The sequence below is a fragment of the Vairimorpha necatrix genome, chromosome 10 (assembly GCF_036630325.1).
Source record: "Vairimorpha necatrix chromosome 10, complete sequence".
NCBI classification, from domain to species: Eukaryota; Fungi; Microsporidia; family Nosematidae; genus Vairimorpha; species Vairimorpha necatrix.
This window is the reverse complement of record NC_088825.1, coordinates 74004-95632: the sequence shown is the minus strand read 5'-3', so window position 1 is coordinate 95632 and position 21629 is coordinate 74004. Positions and strand designations below refer to the sequence as shown.

General features: G+C 32.8%; 2 protein-coding genes across 2 annotated transcripts; both read right to left on the bottom strand.

Annotated features, from left to right (window-relative positions):
- Positions 1-11863: 11863 nt before the first annotated feature.
- VNE69_10005 (uncharacterized protein) lies at positions 11864-15657 on the bottom strand (the record flags this gene model as incomplete). The annotated part of the gene is made up of 3 exons (XM_065474726.1): positions 11864-11867; positions 14035-14172; positions 15560-15657. 3 exons carry the CDS (start codon positions 15655-15657, stop codon positions 11864-11866), a joined length of 240 nt encoding a protein of 79 aa, XP_065330798.1.
- A 1190-nt stretch (positions 15658-16847) lies between these two features.
- On the bottom strand, positions 16848-18504 carry VNE69_10004 (uncharacterized protein; the record flags this gene model as incomplete). The annotated part of the gene is made up of 2 exons (XM_065474725.1): positions 16848-18265; positions 18327-18504. The coding sequence occupies 2 exons, from the start codon at positions 18502-18504 to the stop codon at positions 16848-16850; spliced, it is 1596 nt and encodes a 531-aa protein (XP_065330797.1).
- Between the last annotated feature and the right edge of the window lie 3125 nt (positions 18505-21629).

Here is a 21629-nt window from a genome sequence, read left to right as displayed (position 1 = left end):
CATCTTATAAAAATTAGTAAGTTTTGGGATTTTTGGAGTTTTCGCTTTATTTCCTTTTTTAATAAGCTGTAAAATTCGCACCAATGCAAATTTTAGTCAGCATTCCTCTTTATAATCGGCTTTATTTTTTTAAAAAAATATTTTTTGTAAAAAATTGTCCGCTGATTAAAAGTCGTAGTATTTTTTAAGACCTTTAAGCTTCCTACGCTGACTGAAACTAAAGTCCTGATTTTAGATCTCTTTGCTTTTAATAAGCAGTAATATTATTCTCACCTATAAATTTCAGAAGAGGTGTTAAATAATTATCTATGTTCTTGTCGAAGCAGAGCTCACAAATCTACAAAGTACTTAAAGTTTTACCCTTCGTAACGCAGTTAAAACAAGTCGATGATAGTAGTATCACGATAAGATTTAGTTTAATCAATAAAACATGTATGCTTACAGCATAAAAGGATAAGAATTTAGTGTATAAGCGCTTCGCAAGGACAAAACACAGTGTCCACTCTGGCGAATTACACTAACATAAAATATCTGATGGAGACAGCTTAGTTGTAGCTAATAAATCTTTTACTTCTTTCTAACTCCAAAATTTAGTAACTAGGCTAAGAAGAGCGGGAAAAGGACTCAAACTCAATCTCACAGCATTTACAAGACGTTAGCCTAAATTGGTGAACGACTAGATGTCATCGCAGAACAATAAAATGCCAGGCCGATGATGTGGTTGTGTAAGGGCCGTGTGCTCGAGAGCAAATAATTGTAAAGAACTTTATTCTAGTACAATGATTTTCTCTTCGAGTTATCAAAACATGCGGTTGTTATCTCCTTTAAGGTCACTCTAGGAGTAATCTGTCTTATAGATGGAAATTCTTATCGAAAGCCAGCAATATAAAGGCATACGGCAACGCTCGCTACAACTACAATCCTTATGGAGTGAGTTTTCGTAAATAAGGATCACGCGTTTCCAGTTGGTTAAAGTTCTCAACTTACCTTTGTGGTCCTATCTAAAAGTTCTCACTACTCTACTTGCAAGAAAAAAGATAGGATCTACGAGAAATCTCGGAATGTCAGAATCATATTTAAATGTGAGTTTTCATTTTATTTATTTTAGTTAACAGTTTCCAATATTTAAGATTTCTAGATATGCTATAATATGCCATAGCGCCTACATGTCGAATTTCACATGAATTTCATGATCAAATTTACATGCAATTTTTTTATTCAACATATTTGTGTATAGTTTTTGTGTATGTATCAACACAAGACTTTCCACAACTAACGCTTAAATTTATTTATTGATTCTAGCCCAATTATTTATACTGTTCATGCTTATACATTTTAAAGCTTTTTTCTAAAATTTTGCACCTTTTTATGATCCCAATTTAAAATTTTCAAATAATCCTGAAATTGTATTTTAAACGATCAATCTCCCTATCTCCTCAAAACATCTCTGACTGTTTATTCATTTTATCGAATCTTATCTCATTACTTCTTTTAATAAATTTATGATTTTATCAACGGTCTCATTTTTTACGAACTAAAAAGGTTAAGTTTTTTAATACACGTCTCGTTTCTACAATTGTATTCCGTCATTTCATGAGAGTTCTAAAGTTTCCTCTATATTTTAGTAATAATTCTGGCAAAAAAAAATAGGTAAGAATATGAGTTTGCAGTTGGAAGGGAAAATTAGTGTAGAAATTGTAAGGGAATTTTATTTTTGATAGTGATGAGTGAGAACAGACAAAATTGATGTTGATGATAATACGGCAAATACATAAATAGTACCAGTTTTCTGGGTTAGAAGATGCCCCCCCCCCCCCAAAAAAAAAGTCAAATTTTACGATTTACAAAAAAAGAAATTTTTAAACTATTAGAAGAGATCCACTTTGCAGCCAAATAGTAAAAAATATAATTTAAAAAAAAGAACCTAAAACAAACCTTCAATTTAATATAGTAATCTGCAACTCGAGATCAGTCATACTTATAATTCTAATGTTCCAGGCAATTTTTCTAACCCTTTAAATTTTTTTTTGAACGTAAAAATTTTTTAAAAATTTAGAAGAAATTTCGAATATTTTATATCAATAGAAAAGATCCACCCATAGAAGAGATCTACGGTCTTTTCTATGGGTGGATCTCTATACAAAAACATGGCAAGATATTTAGGGGTTACATAACCGAGTAAGAATAATAATATAGATATATTTTTTTTTAAATGTATATAAATCATATCAAATGATTCTAATTGTTGGGATGAAAACATGGGTTTATTTATTATAAAATGTAGGGTTTAGAACCCTTAATAAATAAATGGTTAACATGGCGAACACAAGGATGAACAGGGAAACAAGAGAGTCCCGTAGTCAAGAGGCTAGAACATTAGAGAAAGAGGCAATTAGGATAGATAAGAGACTAAAGTTAATATTGAAAGTTGAGAAAGTTGAGTGGAAAGATGTTATGGATTTGGCATCTGCGAACTTGCAGGATTATATTTTTGAAAATTTTTGTGACGGAAGGAGCAGTTGGGAGGAAATTTATAAAGGCTTACAAAAAGGAGCAGAATTTGAGAGAGAGTCAGAAGAAAGACAAGAAATGATTAAAGAGATTATGGATAAAGTGTTGAAAGAGTTTAGGGAAGAAAGAAAAGAAAATCTTAGGATGTATAGGAAAAGAAGAGAAATCAGAGAAACTACAAAATGTTTTATATGTAAGAAAGAAGGGCATTACGCTAGAGAATGTCATGAAAGTGTAGCTGGTAGGGAAAAATATAAAATTAAAAAGGAACAAGTTTTACAGAAAGAACCAATTATCAACAATGAAGGGAAAAGATGTAAAACAGTAAATAAGTTAGAAAATTTAATTGAAAAGTATCCGGAAGTTTTTAAAGAATCAGAAGAAAAGATAAAATATCTCACAGGAGAGAAGTGTCCAATAAATACTAAGCAAGGTGAAAAGGTTGTGAAAAGAGGGCAGAATGTGCCATACTACCTTAGGGTGAAATTTGAGGAGTACTTGAATAAGTTGGAAAATAGAGGGGTTATAAGACGTTCCAAAAGTGAGTGGAGGAGTCCAATAAGAGCACTTGAAAAACCAAATGGGGACGTAAGATTGGTAAGCAATTTGATGGCGTTAAACGATTTGGTTGACAAGGACCCGTACTCACTACCGTTAATTAAGGATATTATGAGAGCCACACAGGGGTCAAAAGTATTTACGGTTATCGACTTAAAAGAAGGGTTTTATCATATTGAGATTGAGGAGCACCATAAGCACAAAACAGCATTTGAAGTGAATGGTCGAGTATACGAATGGAATAGTATGGTTATGGGGTTTAAGAATTCGCCTCATATAATGCAGAGAGTAATGAACAGAGTTTTAGATGAATTCAGAGGTAAAGGCGTGGAAGTATATATGGATGATATAGTTATTCATGGTAAAGACGTAAGAGTGCATGACGAGTTACTAGAGAGGGTAATTAAAAAGTTTAAAGAGTGTGGGTTGAGAATAAACCAAACAAAGATACAATACAAAAAAGATGAGGTGATGTTGCTGGGAGTAACAATTAATGGGGAGGAATGAGACCGAATGAGATTAAAAAGCAGGAGACATTGGAATATAGAAAACCTGAAAATGTTAGAGAATTAAGAAGATTTTTAGGACTAACTGGTTGGTTTAGAGACTTTATTCCCAACTATGCGTATAGAACAGTAAGGCTTACTGAGGCTTTAAAGAAAGATGTTAAGTGGAATTGGACGGAGGATATGGAAAGAGCTTTTGAGGATATGAAGCAAGGCTTGAGAGATATGAAAAAGTTGAAGATTCCGGACGGAAAAAAGCTATTTAGAGTAAGAACTGATGCGTGTGATACGGGGATCGGAGCAATTCTATTACAAGAAAATAAAGAGGGTGAGTGGATTCCGATACAATGGGCATCGAAAATGTTGACTCCTACCGAGCGAAGATATACGATAAGTGAGAAGGAGATGTTGGCGGTGTTTTTTGGAATAAAGAAGTTTGAAAGTGATTTGAGAGGAAGGAAATTTCATTTGATGACGGATCATAAAGCATTAGCAGAGATCAGAAATAAGCCATACTTCAATAATAACAGAATAAACAGATGGGTAGAACAGATACAAGAGTTTGACTTTACAATAGAGTATGTGAAAGGGGAGTTGATGACAGATGCAGATGCGTTAAGCAGGCAGTATGATCAGGTAGAAGTTTCGGATGAACAAAAAGAAAAGGACAACAAGAGAAAAGAAGTGATCGAAATACAAATTTTGGGAAAAAAGCAGAAACATATTAAAGAAAAGGACGGTAAACAGTATTGGGAATTTTCCACAGGTGAGGTGAAAGAGATATTGAGCCTAGATAGTAGAGAACATGAAATAACAAGAGTACATGAGGAGTTAAACCATAGAGGTGTCAAAGGCACTTATTATAACATTAAACAAAGATGGTATTGGCCTGGTATGAAAGATCATATTAATAAGGTAATTAAGAATTGTGAAATATGTGGGATTAACAATAGGAAAAACACAGGAGGATGTGATTTCGTAGTAACTAGAAAGAAATTGGAGAAAGTGGCGTTGGATTTAATGGACATAGGTGGAGAGAATAGGTATGTGTTACTGGGTATTGATTACTTTACTAGAAGGTTGTGGGGTTCGAATTTGAGATGTAAAGAGAGTAGTGAAGTTATAGAGGTATTACAAAAGTGGATAAGGGAAGATGGATTTCCAGAGGAATATGTGACAGACAACGGAAAAGAGTTTGTAAGTAATAGATTTAAAGAATGGTGTAGTATTAATGATATTAAACATAGGAAAGTGGGCTTAGAAGCTCATAGGAGTAATGGTAGAATCGAGAGATGCATCAGAACTATAAGAGAGACATTGGTAAAGCAAAATGATGGGAATATTTCTGAAAAGATAGAAAGAGCAATCAAAGGATATAATAATACACTACATACAGCAATAAAATGTACGCCGATGGAAGCGTGGAGAGATCAAACTGCTGAAGTTATAATTGAAAATGATGAAAATGGAAAATATGCTGGTCGGTTCAAGAGAAGACACAGAGAGACATTTACAGTAGGCCAAGAGGTAAGAATCGCTAGGAGAGAAAATTTAGGTACACGTGCGAAAACAGACAAGGGAAGATTCACGGGTCGCGGAAGGATCGTAGCTATAAGTGAAAATGATTCATATATTGTGAGACTACTGGATGGTAAAATTGTTAAAAAGAGGCATTATGATTTGAAAGAGATAAGGAAGAGTTGTTTAGAAGATGGAGAGACTACCCGTCTGGAGGGGGGATGTAGGGTTTAGAACCCTTAATAAATAAATGGTTAACATAAAATATTTAAAGAACAACATGTCAAATATCTCAAAATAAACATTGCGGCGCTACTTAAAAATTCGCACCCCCTAAAAAAATTACAATGACCAATTAAATTTATATAAAATAATATTTTTAACCCTTAAAATTATATTTAAAACAATATTTTTATGAAAATATGAATTTACAAAAGTTAAAATATTTAAAAAAACAGTTATAACATATTATTTGGTGCATCTTTAGTAACGTGCCGGGATTTTGTTTTTTTAAAAAATATTTTTTTACCCCTAAAATGGACAACATCGATTTAGAAAACTCCGGCACGTTACTAAAGAAAAGCACAAAAATTAAACTTGTGAATATACAAAGGCTTTTTTATAACGTTGACACTTGTTTAGAAGCTTTAATTGACTTAGAAGTGCTGAAGGAGCAAAAATCATGTTCCAAATGTGGATGTAACATGAGATTGGGTCCTGTCAAGGAAGAAATCGTTACAAGAGTAGCATATCGCTGTTCGAACTACAAATGCAGTGCGCGGTTGGCTGTGAATAAAGGCTGCAAGGTTCCTCTTCATACATTCTGTGACCTTGTATTTGGAATATTATGCAGATATTCTTACTTTCAGTTGATGGCAAGATTGGGCGTTTCAACAGCTACAATCTCTGCCGTAAAAAGCAGCCTCAGAAAGATCTATAAAGATTTGCTAAAGAATAGAATTATAATCGGAGGACCCGGGCAAGTCGTTCAAGTAGATGAGTCTGTTATATGCAGAAGGGGTAAAATAAGATCTCCTACCTCTTCGGACGACTTTATAAGGGACACTTTTGGATTTTGGGCATAATAGATGCTCAAAATCCTTCAAACTTCTACATTACGAGGGTAGAGAATAGAACCATTGAGTGCCTTACTGCTGCTCTAGAGGGAAGAATTTGTGTAGGTTCGGTTTTACATAGCGATGGTCATCCTAGTTATTCCGGGGTGGCAGAAAATTTATGTCTAAGTTATCAAGTTGTTAGTCTTTCTATAGGTTTTTTATCTCCTGATGTTATTCATACAAATAATATTGAGAACGTATGGTCTCAACTTAAGTCTGAAATGACCAAAGAACATGGAGTAAAACGGTCGGAGATAGATACATGGCTCGATGAATTTATGTATAGGAAATTTATGCTTCGAGAAGATGATATGGGAGACTTCTATAAGGGTTTTGTTGATCTTTTATCTAAACTACTGAATCAAATAAGCATTTTTATATCGTTTTCTTATTTTTTTTCAAAATTTTGTTAAATTTTTGTCTGTAAGGGGGGGGGTGTTACCTTCCGGCACGTTACTAAAGATGCACCTATTATTTAGTTCAAAAATTTAATTACTTTAACATAGAAAAAATATCAAATATTTTTACGAAGGCTAATTTGATTGTAAATGGTTTTGAATATTCTATATTTTCTTTTTTCCATTTAAACTCATCTAACCAACATTTAATTCTTATTTTATTAATTCCTCCACGATTTCTATAATCATGCTTAAGATGCGACCACATATTTTCTACATAATTTGTATTTTGTCCTTCCTCATTACAAAATCACAAAAAGTGATTTACCACACTATGGTGAGAACCAAATTTACTTATAGCACGTGGATAGGATGGATAACCATCAGTTACTATATCAGTGCTTACTTTTACATATTTTTTTAATATTAGTAAAATCGTTTCCCATTTTCTATTGGGTATTAGTTACACAAAAAACTCTCTACAATTTCCTTCCAATACACCTCCTATTATCCACTGAATTCCAGGTTCAGAATCCAATCGACTAGACGGATTCGATACTATAATTCCATTACAAATAGCTGTTTCGTCTATTTGTATCCTCTGACCAACTCCACCTATCGTTGTAACAACTTAGAAGACTTGGAAATTGTTTCCATTATTATTTCTTTTACAGAAATATATGTTGGTTCAGAAGTTTCACACATGTCGATGGCCTGAAAATTAGTATATGACAAACACCAACAATAAATGCAACGAAGAATTTTTTTAAATTCAAAATCTAAAGATTCAAATTTAGAACTTTATTTAATGAACATCTTCGTTGCAAATTTTTTTGCTACATTTGTACCCCTTTCCTTGAGAAAACAAAGATATGTTTTGAATAAACACAATTCCTTTGCACTGATCATTAGTACAGGGAATACAAGAATAAAACAAGTTGTTCTTCAATCCGTAGTCGATTATCCTGTTATAATCAGTGAAAATAGGATTGTATGGATTGAATCGAAGCATTTCGTCCATCATCCTGTTCATTATAAGGGATAGATACAATAAAAAAAATTTCACGTTCAAAATACCATTACTTAAAAATTCGCACCCCCGGAAAAAAAATCCTTTAAAATTTAATTTTATCTCATTTTATACCAAATAATTTTTTTCAGTGAACGTATTTTTTAGGGGGTGCGAATTTTTAAGTAGCGCCAACATTGCCATATTTAACATGTGTTACACTTCCTACACTACCCTACCTTTAAAACCTTAACGTGATTTTACTTGCCATAACTTTTTTTATTATCTAGTAACACTTTTAATGAATTAAATCGCAGGTCTACAACCGTTCCTTTTTCTTCCCATTTTGGCTCAAGTTTTCCTCTGAACGGTAGAATTAAATAATACCAAACTCTATCTCCCACCTTAATGGCATCCTTATCCCCGAAATTAGTTTAATTACTCGTGTCGTATTCTCGTCTGTAAACTTATAAGTTCTTGGTAGCTTGCATCTGAAACTCTTTCTTATCTTTTGTTAAATGCATTCCTTCCTGTATATCTAACTTATTTGGAACTATTCCTGTTAAGAGTTCTATTGGTGTACACCCTATAGCCCTATGATATGATTGCATATAGGCTCTGACTGCTTTAATTATTTTGCCCAATCAAATTTCCCAAATTCTGTAACCTTCCTTAATTTTATGGCTATTGTCCTGTTAAACCTCTCAACAAGCCCCGTGGTTGTAGGTTTATAAGTAGAACCATATTTTCAGATAAATTTTTTGGTCTTCGCATATTCCTCACAGATATTATTTTTGAATTCTTTACCATTATCAGATAAAATGGCTTTTGGAATACCATACTTCCTGACTATATGTTTATCTACCAAATAAATGACCGTGTTCATGTCTTTGGTATAAATCGGCACCACCTCTGCAACTTTCGAAAAGTGGTCAATCATTGTCAATAAGAATCTATATCCTTGCTCGCTTTCTCTCAAAGGTCCTACTATGTCTACTTCCCAAATTTCGCCTATTGTCTTCGTTACTAAGGGTACAATGTCACTAAATTTCCTCTGTGGTTTTTCTTTTTGACATATTTCACAATTTTCTACGTAATTTTCTATGTCTCTACTCATATTCTTCCAAGTAAATTTTCGCCCAATATTATATTTCATATTCTGTTTTGATCCATGCCCTAATAAATCATGATAAAACTTCAAAAGCACTATTGTCCTTTCTTTTTTAACTATTTTCTTTTGGATTAAATTTATTTCAAAAACGTTCTCCTCTGGTTTTTTAAATTCTCTGCTCAGGTGATCCGTATAGTTTGATGGTCCTATAATATATTCAATATCGAAATCATATTCTTGTAGTAGTAATGACCATCTAGCCAACCTAGCTTTTACATTTCTAGACTTAAACAAGTATTTCAAAGCCTGATGATCCGTTTTTAGTGTAAATTTCCCTAATAATAAATATTCTCTGAAGTATTGAATCGACTTTATAACTGCTAGCAATTCTTGCTCAGTAGTAGAATAGTTTTTTTCTGTCTTGGAGTGTAAAGAGCCGTAATAAGAAATAATCTTTTCTTTCCCGTCACACATTTGTGCCAATGTGGCCCCGCATCCCTCATTCGATGCATCTGTGGTCAAAATAAATTTTTCTATTAAATTTGGTATCGTCAATAAGGCCGTTCTCTTCATTGCCTGTTTTCCCTCTTCTATTGCCTCGCAGTATTTTTTATCATTCTCTGAATTTTTCCAGAAGTTATCCGCTTCCTCATTCTTGAGTCTTATTATATCAAAAAGTGGACTAACCACTTTGTGACTGTTTTTAATAAATTTGGAGCAATAGTTGTATAGCCCCAATAAAGATTGTAATTTCTTCTTACTTTTAGGAACTGGTAATTCTTGAATGCTTTTAACTCTTTCTACATCCACACTTATTCCCTCCTTAGATATTACATGACCTAAAATTTTTAAGTGAGTCTTATTAAATTCGCACTTCTCTTTATCCAACCTAAGTCCTAAGAATTTAAGCTTTCTAATACTCTTTTAACATCTCTCTTATGGTCTTCTTCCGATTTACTATAAATTAGTATATCATCCATATATACTACAACAAATTCAAATAAGAATTCTTTTAAGATATTATTCATGACACGTTGAAATGTAGCTGGTCCATTGACAAGCCCAAATGGCATTAAAGTAAATTCAAATAATCCTTCTCTACAGGCGAGGGCTGTCTTTTCTATATCACAAGGCGCCATATCAATTTGATGATATCCCAATTCTACATTCAATTTTGTAAAGTAACTAGCACCTTCTAATGCATTTATAAATTCTTCTACATTTGGCATTGGGTACGCGTCTTTAATCGTCGCATCATTCAGCCTTCTATAGTCCACACATAACATGTGAGCCATTCTTTTTTGGAACAATAATAATTGGACTTCTCCATGCACTTTCACTTGGTCTTATGATTCCCAAGCTCAGGTATTCTTTTACTATTTTAGAGGCTATGTCCTCTTTTGCGCCACCTAACTTGTATAACTGTGTAAGTATTGGTTTATCCTCTTTGGTGATGATCTTGTAGTAACCTATGGCTTTACCCTTTGCCATTAACCCAGATTCAAGTTCCATTCTATTATCCCCAGATCTTAAATTTATTTTGTATTTATCCAGTAACGCATGTCAAATGATGCATGGAATTGTAATATCTCTTGTAATAATAAAATTATCTTCAAAAATCATCCCTTCTATTTTAATCTTAGCTACCGTTTCCCCAATAATTTTTATCTTTGACCCGTTCGCTGCTCTAAGTTGTTGTTTTGACGGACTAACAATAGTTTTATTTAGTAACAATTCTGGTCTAATCAGATTTAAATCTGCTCCTGTATCGATCAGTACTTTAAATTTTGCTTCAGAATTATTCAATGATGCGGCCTTAAGTGTTACTCTAGTGTCATTAAATCTTGAAAGGAAATAGTTAAAAATAATTTTATTGGAATCACATTCTTTATCTACTTCCACTTTCTCTATTTCTCTTACATTCTTCCGGAGACCATTAAATCGGTTCTAGGAAAATTCACCGACCATCAATTCACCGACCAACAAATTTACCGACAACAAATTCACCGACAACAAATTCACCGACAACAAATTCACCGAAAACAAATTCACCGACAACAAATTCACCGAAAAATTGAAATATGTATTTTTTATGGGTATATTTATGATATACATATTTAATTTAAATTTTTTTTTGTATGGATCATAAATATTGTGCAATATAGCATTTGAATATTACTATATTTATATCACTAAATAAATTAAAAAATAGAAAAAGTATCAAAATGTTCATTATTAATTAATCTGAAAAGAAAGATTATGAAACGACGCGACAACAATTCCTCAAAATTATGACATATAATGTACTAGTATACTTGTAACATTAATGTTTTTACATTGCATTGGGGTGTAATGTTCTATCTAGACATATTGTAATAAAGTCTCATCCAATTCGATACCAAAGTGAAATGAAGGTATCCTAGGCACAATTAGTAAGGCGCAGGTTTGCGAAGAAAGGTCTATACTTTACTTAAAATGGCACAACTCTTTTTAAATATTTTAACATTTTAATTCTGAACCCCTAATTTCAATAATGCAGATCGAATATTTACTCTCAGAAAAGGGGAAGAAAAAATTAATTTTAGAAGGTCATCTTTTCTTTAAGGAAAAAGATGTTTGGGAACTATCCAAAATATATTGGAAATGTGAATACTATCAAAAGTACAAGTGCAAGTGTAGAGTGATTACAATGTCTAATGGGGAAATTAAAGTGTTTGGCGAACACAACCATTCGGGAGATGCTGCTAAAGTCAAAGCCGATAAAATATATGCTAATGTTCGAGCCTTGGCAAAAAGCTCTAGAGAAGAGCCACAATCTATTATATCAGATTGTTTATCTCTATGGACCATGCTGCAGCTCCAAAATTGCCATCGATTGACAATATGAAGCGTAGCGTTTGGTATATTCGACAAATTGCAGAAACTAGCCCCGCACTCCCAAATTCGCGGCAAGAAATTACATTCACAGACGAATTCAAAAAAACTACAAGAGGGGAACCCTTTTTGCTATATGATTCTGGACCAGATGAAAACAGAATTTTAATTTTTTCGACGACTCACAATTTACGGCTTTTGGCAGATAGTCAACACTGGTACGCAGATGGCACCTTTAAAACCGTACCATTATTATTTCATCAACTGTACACAATTCACGGGCTAAAACAAAGTGCTTCTATTCCCTTGGTCTTCGCTTTATTGCCAAATAAATTAGAGCAAACGTATTCTAAATTTCTTTGCACTTTATAAGAGTTGGAACCATCATTAAATCCGCAATCCATAACTGTAGATTTTGAAAAAGCCATGATGAATGCTATTTCAGTACAGTTTCCTGGTGCAAGTGTAAAAGGATGCTTTTTTCATTTCTCAATGTGCATTTTTCGAGCCGTTCAAAATCATGGACTCAAACTACTGTACAATACAGATCCAGAATTTGCACTGCAAATAAGATCGCTGGCCGCCATAGCATTTGTACCTTCCAATTTTGTTGTTGAAGTTTTTGAAGAATTGTCTGACAGAATACTGCCCATACAAGCTCTGCCCGTCTTAGATTATTTTGAAGATACTTAGATTGGCCGCTCAAGCCGAAGACAGCGTCGAGCCCCGAAATTTGCATCAGAGATATGGAATATGTACTCCAGAACAATAGATGGTCTACCGAGGACTAACAACTCGGTCGAAGGTTGGCATCGTGGGTTCGAGTCGCAAGCTGGTGGTACTCACCTGAATATTTGGAAGTTTATCAATTGCTTAAAAAAGGAACAATCTCTAAATGAAGTTCGAATAGAACAATTTTTGTCTGGTTTTAATGCTCCTACGTCTAAAAAAAAATATCGCGATTGTAGAACGAGACTTCTAAATATAGTGTCCAATTTTAATCGAGAAAATATTATAAAATATATTCGTGCCATTGCCCATAATCTGACATTTTAATAATAAATTATTAGATTTTTATGTTTTCTATTATTTTTAATTAGTTTTTTATGTTTATGAACATTTTGATACTTTTTCTATTTTTTAATTTATTTAGTGATATAAATATAGTAATATTCAAATGCTATATTGCACAATATTTATGATCCATACAAAAAAAAATTAAATTAAATATGTAAATCATAAATATACCCATAAAAATACATATTTCAATTTTTCGGTGAATTTGTTGTCGGTGAATTTGTTGGTCGGTGAATTGATTTTTGGTGAATTGCTGTCGGTGATTATGGTCGGTAAATTCTCCGGACACCCATTAAATCTACATGAGCAGTTATACGGCCTTGTCGGCCGCAAATAAAACACCTAATTTTACACTTCTTCTCCGTTTTCCGATTCTCTTTTGGGTATACCTTCCCCCTAATCGCATCTACCTCCATCGGCTCACTTCGCGCTACTTCTGTATATCTTGGTACATTTTCGCACTTCACGTTACTCAAAGCTCTGTAGATGTACTCCCATGATAAAGAATCCTTGTTGTTCATTAACACAATATTTGCTAAGTCATTTGGTAATCCTTTTAATGCAAATGCTATCAAAACACTCTCCGGGACATTGCCTTTTCGTGCCAATCCCGCCATCTTATCCAGATAATTTAATAAAGAACCCCCATTATATCTTAACAAAGAAAGTTTATCAATGGATATTTTCCATTGTATATTACTAAAAAATCTTCCTTTAAATCCTTCAATCAATTTATCAAACCCAAGTCCCATTGGCTGGGAATTAATCTAGTCTCTTGCTTCTTCTTTTAGAGACATTTAACAAAGGAGTATAAGCTTACCCTCGCTGTACTCCTGCAACCTCCCTACCTCTAGCAAGTCCTCCAAGAACTGCTGAGGGTCGTCTTTCTCTTCATTTCTGAAAATGAGAAAGTTCTTGTCCTTGTCGCCAAATTGTTGGAGTGAAAACATGGGTTTATTTATTATAAAATATTTAAAGACAAACATGTCAAATCTTTTAAGATGGACACAGTTGGATTTGACATGTGTCACTCTTCCTACAAAGACCCTTGTCCATCTTGTACTAGTTTTGAATTCAACGACAGTTTGTAGAATATTGTCGTCATCCCCCTTTTGGAACATCTTACTGCCCCGTCTTTTCTGACTAGAGTCATTAGACCCGGCCGATTCTTTCCTATGGCTGGTGTCTCAACCATCATATACTTTTTTAGTCTCGTAGAACCTAAGGATTTCTTCCAAGTTTCTTGAAGGTATAAGACTGTTGGCTTTTCTACTTTAAGGAGGATTTCTAAGTCCTCCTTCTTTCCTAGAAATGGTTGATGTTAAGACTATAGGGCTTGGCCTTCTTTATGGACTTGCAGCTTCTTTTATTCTCCACTCTATCACGAGTTGGAATTTCTTTTAATATTTCTAGGCCAAGTATATCCATGGCTTCCGAAATTTCTTTTTTTCTTGACCTTCTGACTACGCAGAAGATGAAGATAGCATCTTTCCTACGATGCTTTATGGTATAGATAAGAGAGTTTGATAATCCCGTTGACACTCTGTCTAACTGTTGTCAGAGTTCTTCTCCTTTGATATGGTTAGCCATTGTTTTAATTAGACACAACCCCCTTTGAATGCTTGTTCTCAGCATTCTAGCTTTTACCATGATATAGATATGAGATTTAAATCTCAGTTTACATCCATATCTTTTATTAGTAAAGTTACTAACTTTTGGTGAATTTTTGGGTAGACAATAATTTTTGGTACAGCTAAGAAGCCGTATAACTTGTTTTTTATTAAAATATATATTATTTAATAAAAATCTTTTAATAATAGCATTTTTATCACTGTTCATTGTGATGTTTACCATCAACTTTCCTGTCTTTCCCGAGATGTTCAAAGTTTAACTCGGATAGAAAGAAGTCTTCATGGCTTACTGTAGGCTTATCAGATAGACCGTTTTTTATAACTTTTATTGCCTTATCGACAGGCACATACTTCCTCCAATTTTGATGATGATCGGAGAATATTTTCGTCTTAAGCTGTTCTGTTCCTAGAGATATTTAATTTGTACTTCGTTTTCGGCAACTAATACTCTTACATTTTCTGAAGCGTTCTCAAGAGCTTCTGCGGCTTAAAAGCAAAATTTATCTCTAATGAGAAAGATTCTGCCCTCGCCTGCAATATCTTTTACTAGGAAAATGTTCTTTTCCTCTATGCCCATTAATTTGGCCCAGGCCTCCCTGATAATGTGTTTCCCTAGGGGGAATCCCTGAGCGACTCCAATTTTGTATTTGCAATCTTTGAGCCATTTCCCGTTGATTTCTAGGTCTAGCAACTCTTCTCTGGATAGTTTATCTATCCAATTCGTTTGTTTATTCCTCGTAATGTGAGAAGAAGGTGCCTTTGTTGAAGAAGTTTTCTTCATCTTGGATTTGCGCTCAGTTATAAATTTAGACTTCGCACAACTTATATAGATGACAGTAACAAATCATCTTTCAGTATTTTTTTACAAGTTTTAGAACTCGAAGCGGGCACTTTCAACTGTTTCGTATCACAATTGAAGTTCTTCCTTATATCTTCTACGAATGGGGCAAACATATTGGCATCTGCTGTTTTTGAAACCTTTGGTTTCATATCATAATTTTTAAGAATGATTGTCCAGTCATTCTCCGTTTTTCTGTTAGAGAAATATTTTTCTTCAACAATTTCCTGTTTCCTTTTACGGCAGCGGCTACCTTCCGTAAAAACACATTAATGGTATTGGATGATGGGATCCTTTTACCCGTAACCTTTATTTGCTCTTTATCTTGAGTTTTAGAATTGACACCAAACTTCTTCTTTTCCTTTTTTTGATCAATACGATCAGCTTTTATGGTGATTGGTTCTTTACACTCTCCTTTTTTTGCAGTGAGAATCATGTCAATTCTCTGCTCTAATCTTTCATTTGAAGCCTTTAGGGCATCAATTTGTGTGTTGAGTTGGTTTCTCATTACGGAAATCTCAATCTCATGATGCTTCTTCAAGTTTTTAAGCTTGAATCTTTGTTCTTTGAGCTCTTAACAGATGGCATCTAAGTACTCCTGATGAATACTTGTCACTCCATGTGAACTCTTACAATAGGAAACAAGGATAGCCATCAGCCCAGGTCTCCCACAGTACCTTTTGTTGGCATTTCTGCCTTCTTCTATCTTTTTTCTGTTGAATAAAGTCTCTGTACGTGACCAGAATTTTATCAATTCTTGGTCTTGTGAAAAGCAGCCTTGCGGAAGCTGTTAACTTCACATTCTGGTTTGTAGCCTTCCAATACTAGTGAATTAACACTTTCTTGTACTCCAGAGGTCGATAAGTCGGCCTCAATCTCGCAAGTTTCTTCCTCCTTTTTTTGCGTTTGGTGAACCCCATTTTTTTATTGTGTTTCAGAATCGCTAGGTATACAGCATTGATCGTGTGATTCACAGTCCCGTGCTCCATCTCTTTGATTGTCTTATGGGGCTCATATGCCACTCATTGATTAGTGATCATGATAGAAACGGTTTATACATTATTTTGGATTACCTCAAGGAAATAGCAGTATTTCTACTAGTTACAGAAACAAGCAAGGCGCAAGCTGATTCAACATCAAATGCTTCCAAAATAATATTTTCTTTGTTTCTATGTAAATTTCGGTTCATCACTAAAAAGCTCATCTGTTTCAACAAACATTGTTTTTGCCAATTTTTCCATTTTTGAAAGGGGGTTTTCAAAATTTCAAAGCGGGGTTTAAACGGCCATATACCGATTTTTCTTTTTTTTTTATACCCCACATAAAATATTAATGTGAAGAACAACAACGCTTATAACTACAGGAGGTCACAAAGAGACTTAACCCATCTTAAGAGGATTGAGTATTAACCACAGGGGGAAAATTTTTTTAAAATGAAACTAATTTAATTGCAGGAGAAGCATTTTATGATCTATGCTAATAAATTTTTATCGCGGGTTTAAATATGTTTTAATTTGTCTTAAGTTTATTTTTGTCATTCTTTTGATTGTAAAGATATGCAATTCAACTATTAAAGATGTTTAAGACATGCAGGACCAGTAAAAATTCTATGTTATTTTGTTAATCATAAAGAATAAATGAAAAATTTTGATGTAAATTGCTAGAGAATCAAAATATAATCAAATTAAACGGAAAGTTTTAGCTAGAAATTAATTTTAATTTTCTTTCTTCTTTGACAATTTCTGCTAGTTCTCCTTTAATAAACCTGATATTTTCTTCTACTTCCTCTAGATAAAGATCATAAAATTTTATAAATTCATTTTTATCTACTCCTTGTAGTTCATTATCATAAAATCTGGCTTCTTGGGAACCTGATTCTGCTACCAATTCAATAAAACATAACATATTATGCAATGTGAAAACTTCAAAGTTTTCACTTTGTTTTACAATTACTTCATTCATTATATCAACTAAATTCAAATATTTAGAACTTTGCTCATTTTGATCTTCGTTTCTTAGATTATCTTTCATAATATTTCCAATTTCTTTCAAAGTTTTAAAAGATCCTTCGGCAGCTTTCTCGTTGTTAATGTAATTTTCTGCTTCAACGAATAAAAATACCTTAATATATCTAGATTGGTCACTATTACTGTTAAATATCTTTGATATGATTGCTTTCCTGTTAAGATTCCCTTTATTTTCTATTAGGCAATCTAAATCCTCTGTGCCTATTAATTCATCGAAAACTAATATATGTCCGAAAAATATATTCAACTGATCTTTTGTTTTATCCAAAATTCTTTTGACGAGAAACCCAATTTCGTTTTCTTTCAATAGAATATTAAACGCATCGATGACTTCGTATTCTGTATTTCCCATTAAATCTTGCATTCTTTCTGCATATTCCCTGCTTTCCAAATTATTTTCTTGCACTGGATTAATTGTAGTGTTATTATTTAGAGGACACTCCAATAAACCTAGCTCATCTCTTAATAATTTTATTATTTTGCAATTTTCATCTTGACGTAGAGTATTCAAAACTTTCCCCCTCTTTTCTGTGAAAAATCTCACACTTTTATTTGAAAAATCTAAAGAAAAAAAAGCATCTTCGTATAAATCGAAACACTTAGGAGAAATTTCGTCCTTTATTTTTAGACATTGTTTTACTATGTCCAGCATTTCGACTTTGGAAAATTCGAAGTAAAAGTAAGCCTCTTCTATATAAACTAGAACACTGATACATATGATGTCGTCATTCGAATCATACCTAGGTGAAACATATGAATTAGCTATACGTCTGTAGTATTCTGTTTTTAAGAGAGCTTCTTCAATCATATGAAGCATAGATTTTTCCTCATTAATATAAGCTTGAATAGTTTTTTGATGCAAAAATTTGTTTTCGTTATTTGTATTATTTCGGTCATCATTTATTTTTCTGATTCCTTCTATAATGTCCTTAATAATGATATTTTCATTAGAATATATGCATACGTCTGTATCAGCATCCATATATTTTAAAAAGACCTTATATAAATTATGCTTGTCCATAATTTCTATTAATTGTCTTTTATATTCATTAAGAATAATATCTAAAGATTTTCCTTCACAATTAATATCTATAGATCCAATTAACTGATGGTACGTTTTCCTCAAAGTTTAACTTTTTAAAAGAAAAACTTATTTTCTTATTTTCAAAATGCCTTAAGTCTGCAAAACCATAATTTTTAGTAGTATCTAGCATTCGATAATCTCCTCCGTCGATTTTTTGATTGAACCCTTCTGGGATTTCATTACATAGAGATCTATAAATTGCTTGTGTAGAAACAAACATATAGAAGACATGTAAGATGAACATAATGGGGGTAAAGAAAAAATTTATTTATATACAAAAAAATAAATTAAAAATCTTCGATATTTTATAAAACTTCTACAAAAAAATTAAAAGATGTTTAAAATCTATGTAAAAGCTTTTAATATATTTTTTATTTTTTTAATTTACCATTTTTGATTTTGAATTTTTAATTTATTTTTTTGAAAAAAAAAGAAAAATTAAAATTTTAATTAATGTTTTAAAAATTCGAAAAACCAATAAAAAGTTACGGAATTTGCAATATCAATGTCACAATATCTTATTTTGACTCTTATTACCCAGTACAAGTTCTATTTTTGAACTTTGTGGACATCAGATTTTTAATCTGAAATAATATTGATTTAATTAAACACGTGATATCCAAAACAAAACTTCAAATCAAAAAGCGCCTGGAAGATATAACACAGCATAGATGGGAGGAGTTACATGTGAAAACAACTTTCATCAAACATTGTGGAAAAAAACTAATAATGAAAGTTTAGTGTACAAAAATTTGGGTGAAGGATACTTTAGACCCCCCCCCCTTTGAAGCGCTTCAATTTTTTTTTCGAACCCCAAAATTGAAGTGCAAAAAAAAAGAGGAGCAAGAAAGGGACAAAAATTTCTTATCACTTTAAACATTAAAAACAACAAATAAATATATATTCAGATACAAAATGTTATTAGAAACCAAGATATATTTATCAAAAACACTTTTTTATTATATTTATGAAGGGATTATTAGGATAATTTCTTTTAAAAGTAAAAAAATTAAGAAATAGATTTACATCTTTTTCAGTCCGATATCTTGCAGGAATCACTCTTTTTACACCAGCCCATGTTCCTTCAATTGTGTTGGTATGAACACCATTCTCAGGATTTATAAAACCAAGGGAATGGTTAACAGTATAGTGTTCGTATAAGCCTAATTGATTTAAATTTATATACCCTCTCCAACAATCAGTATAAATAATACTTCCGGAATGTACATATTCTTTTATTAATCTTTCGAGAGTCACGGCTTTTCTATTTTTAACTTTAATTAAGACTAAGCCTCGTTCTGTAGTCCTTTCCACCATCCCAAGTATCCATACGCCGTCAACTTTGTGGCCTTTGTTGTATTTTCGCTTTCCGAATTTAGATTCGTCAATCTCCACAATTATACCTGGACCTCCTATTTTTTTATTACCAGTTATATGCTTATTTAAGTTTCTGAAAATTCTATAAATTGTTTTTCGATTGAAACTATGAATTTTTTTAATAGTTTTTATGGCCGTATTTTCAACAAATTTAAATATGACCTGGCATATTATCAGCCAAGGTAATTTAGCTCCATGAAAAGGTTTCTTGTTTGTTATCGTAAATTCTTTTCTGCACCTTTTTGATGTACATCTCACTTGATTTTGTATTCCTATACGTCTTTGTACATTCCCATAACAAAGTAGACAAAACCTTGAATTTAAAGTAGATATAATTACTTCCTCAAGTATTTTCTCAACGTCCTTGTATATTTCTGTCATTTTTAAGGGGGAAAAATGAAAATTATCATAAAATAAAAGAATTTGAATTTAGTTTGAAATTTTAAGTAGACACTTTTTATTTTTAGATATTGGTATAAAATTTAATTTTAAGTCGTTTTATATAATTATTTTGTATTTTTAATGTTTAAAGTGATAAGAAATTTTTGTCCCTTTCTTGCTCCTCTTTTTTTTTGCACTTCAATTTTGGGGTTCGAAAAAAAAATTGAAGCGCTTCAAAGGGGGGGGGTCTAAAGTACCCCACCTCCCAAAAATTTATATAAAAAAATATTAGTTCTTTTTTATAGCATATTTTTGTTCTTTAACTCATACTCTCTTGTTTTCTTATAACTAAATTGAATTGTGTTATTTTTGAAAAAAAGAAGATGTTTTTTAATAATTTTTTGAACTGATTAAAAAAATCATCTAAAAATTATCAGTATGTATATAAACACGATAGCATATGTCAAGGGACAGATCTCCAGTGGTCCTAAGATTGCCCTGGAGACCAGAGAATACCATGCTGTAGGTACTCTCCTTCTTCTCTCCAATTATGTTTTGGAGGGAAATACTTTATTTTCCCTCCCACAAACATAAAAGAAAATCATACCCATAAGGGTATGAAGAAGTTAAATAAAACATTAAGTAAAACTAACTCTTCTCGGACTGCTGGGCAACCAGTAGTCCACAATGGTGGTAACGGTGAAGAGGATATGAAAGATGAAATCGATGAAATCTGTTCCTATGTGAAAAAACTGAGTCTACAAAACAGATGGACAGAATTTACCGGCGAAGATCTAAGTAAAGCCGAAGACTTTCTCTCCCAGTTTAGAGAAGTAGAAGATATCTATGAGCAAGCCAAGACGCTGGATATCGTAAAGTCCAAACTAAAAGGAAAAGCGTTGCGATGGTATAAGGCCTTCGAAGGTGAGGAGATAACAGATTTCGATACATTCAAATCCCAATTTCATAAGAAATACATAAAAGAAAAACTACTCGAAGATAAAACTGATAAGTTTATGCACTTGTACGTACAAGGTCCAAAGGAAAGCGATATCATGAGTTACGCTTACGACCTCAAGAGTTGTGCAAAGAAAAGCACTGAATACTTTAACCGATCAAAGATTGCGATAGGAAGAAACTCCCCAGATACGTTGAAGGAATCTATATTAGACACCAAGGACTGGATAGAGTTATTAGATCTGGTAGAAGAAAAGGAAACTTTTATGAATAATTATCTAAAAAAGAAAACCAAGTGGCCCAAAATTCCACGTAACGAAGCACCCTTGCAGGAAAAGAAAGTGATTAAAACTTTCACAAAGAAGGCAGAAGAAGGAAATACTGCATTACTCCTGAAGGTAGGTAGAGTGGATAAATCGAAAACTAAAGACATGCGACCAAGAATTAAACTATATTCCGAAAAAGAAATTATTTCCGCACTAATCGACACAGGTGCCCAAATAAACCTGATTAGTAAAAACACTGTCCAACGCCTGGGCCTAGAAACAACAAATGTCAGTCTAAACATTGAAGGAGTAGGAGGAAGTGTAAGATCAGAAAAAAAGGTGGAATTCATGATTAAAAAACCTAAAAACAAGAAGAGCAACAGAGTGG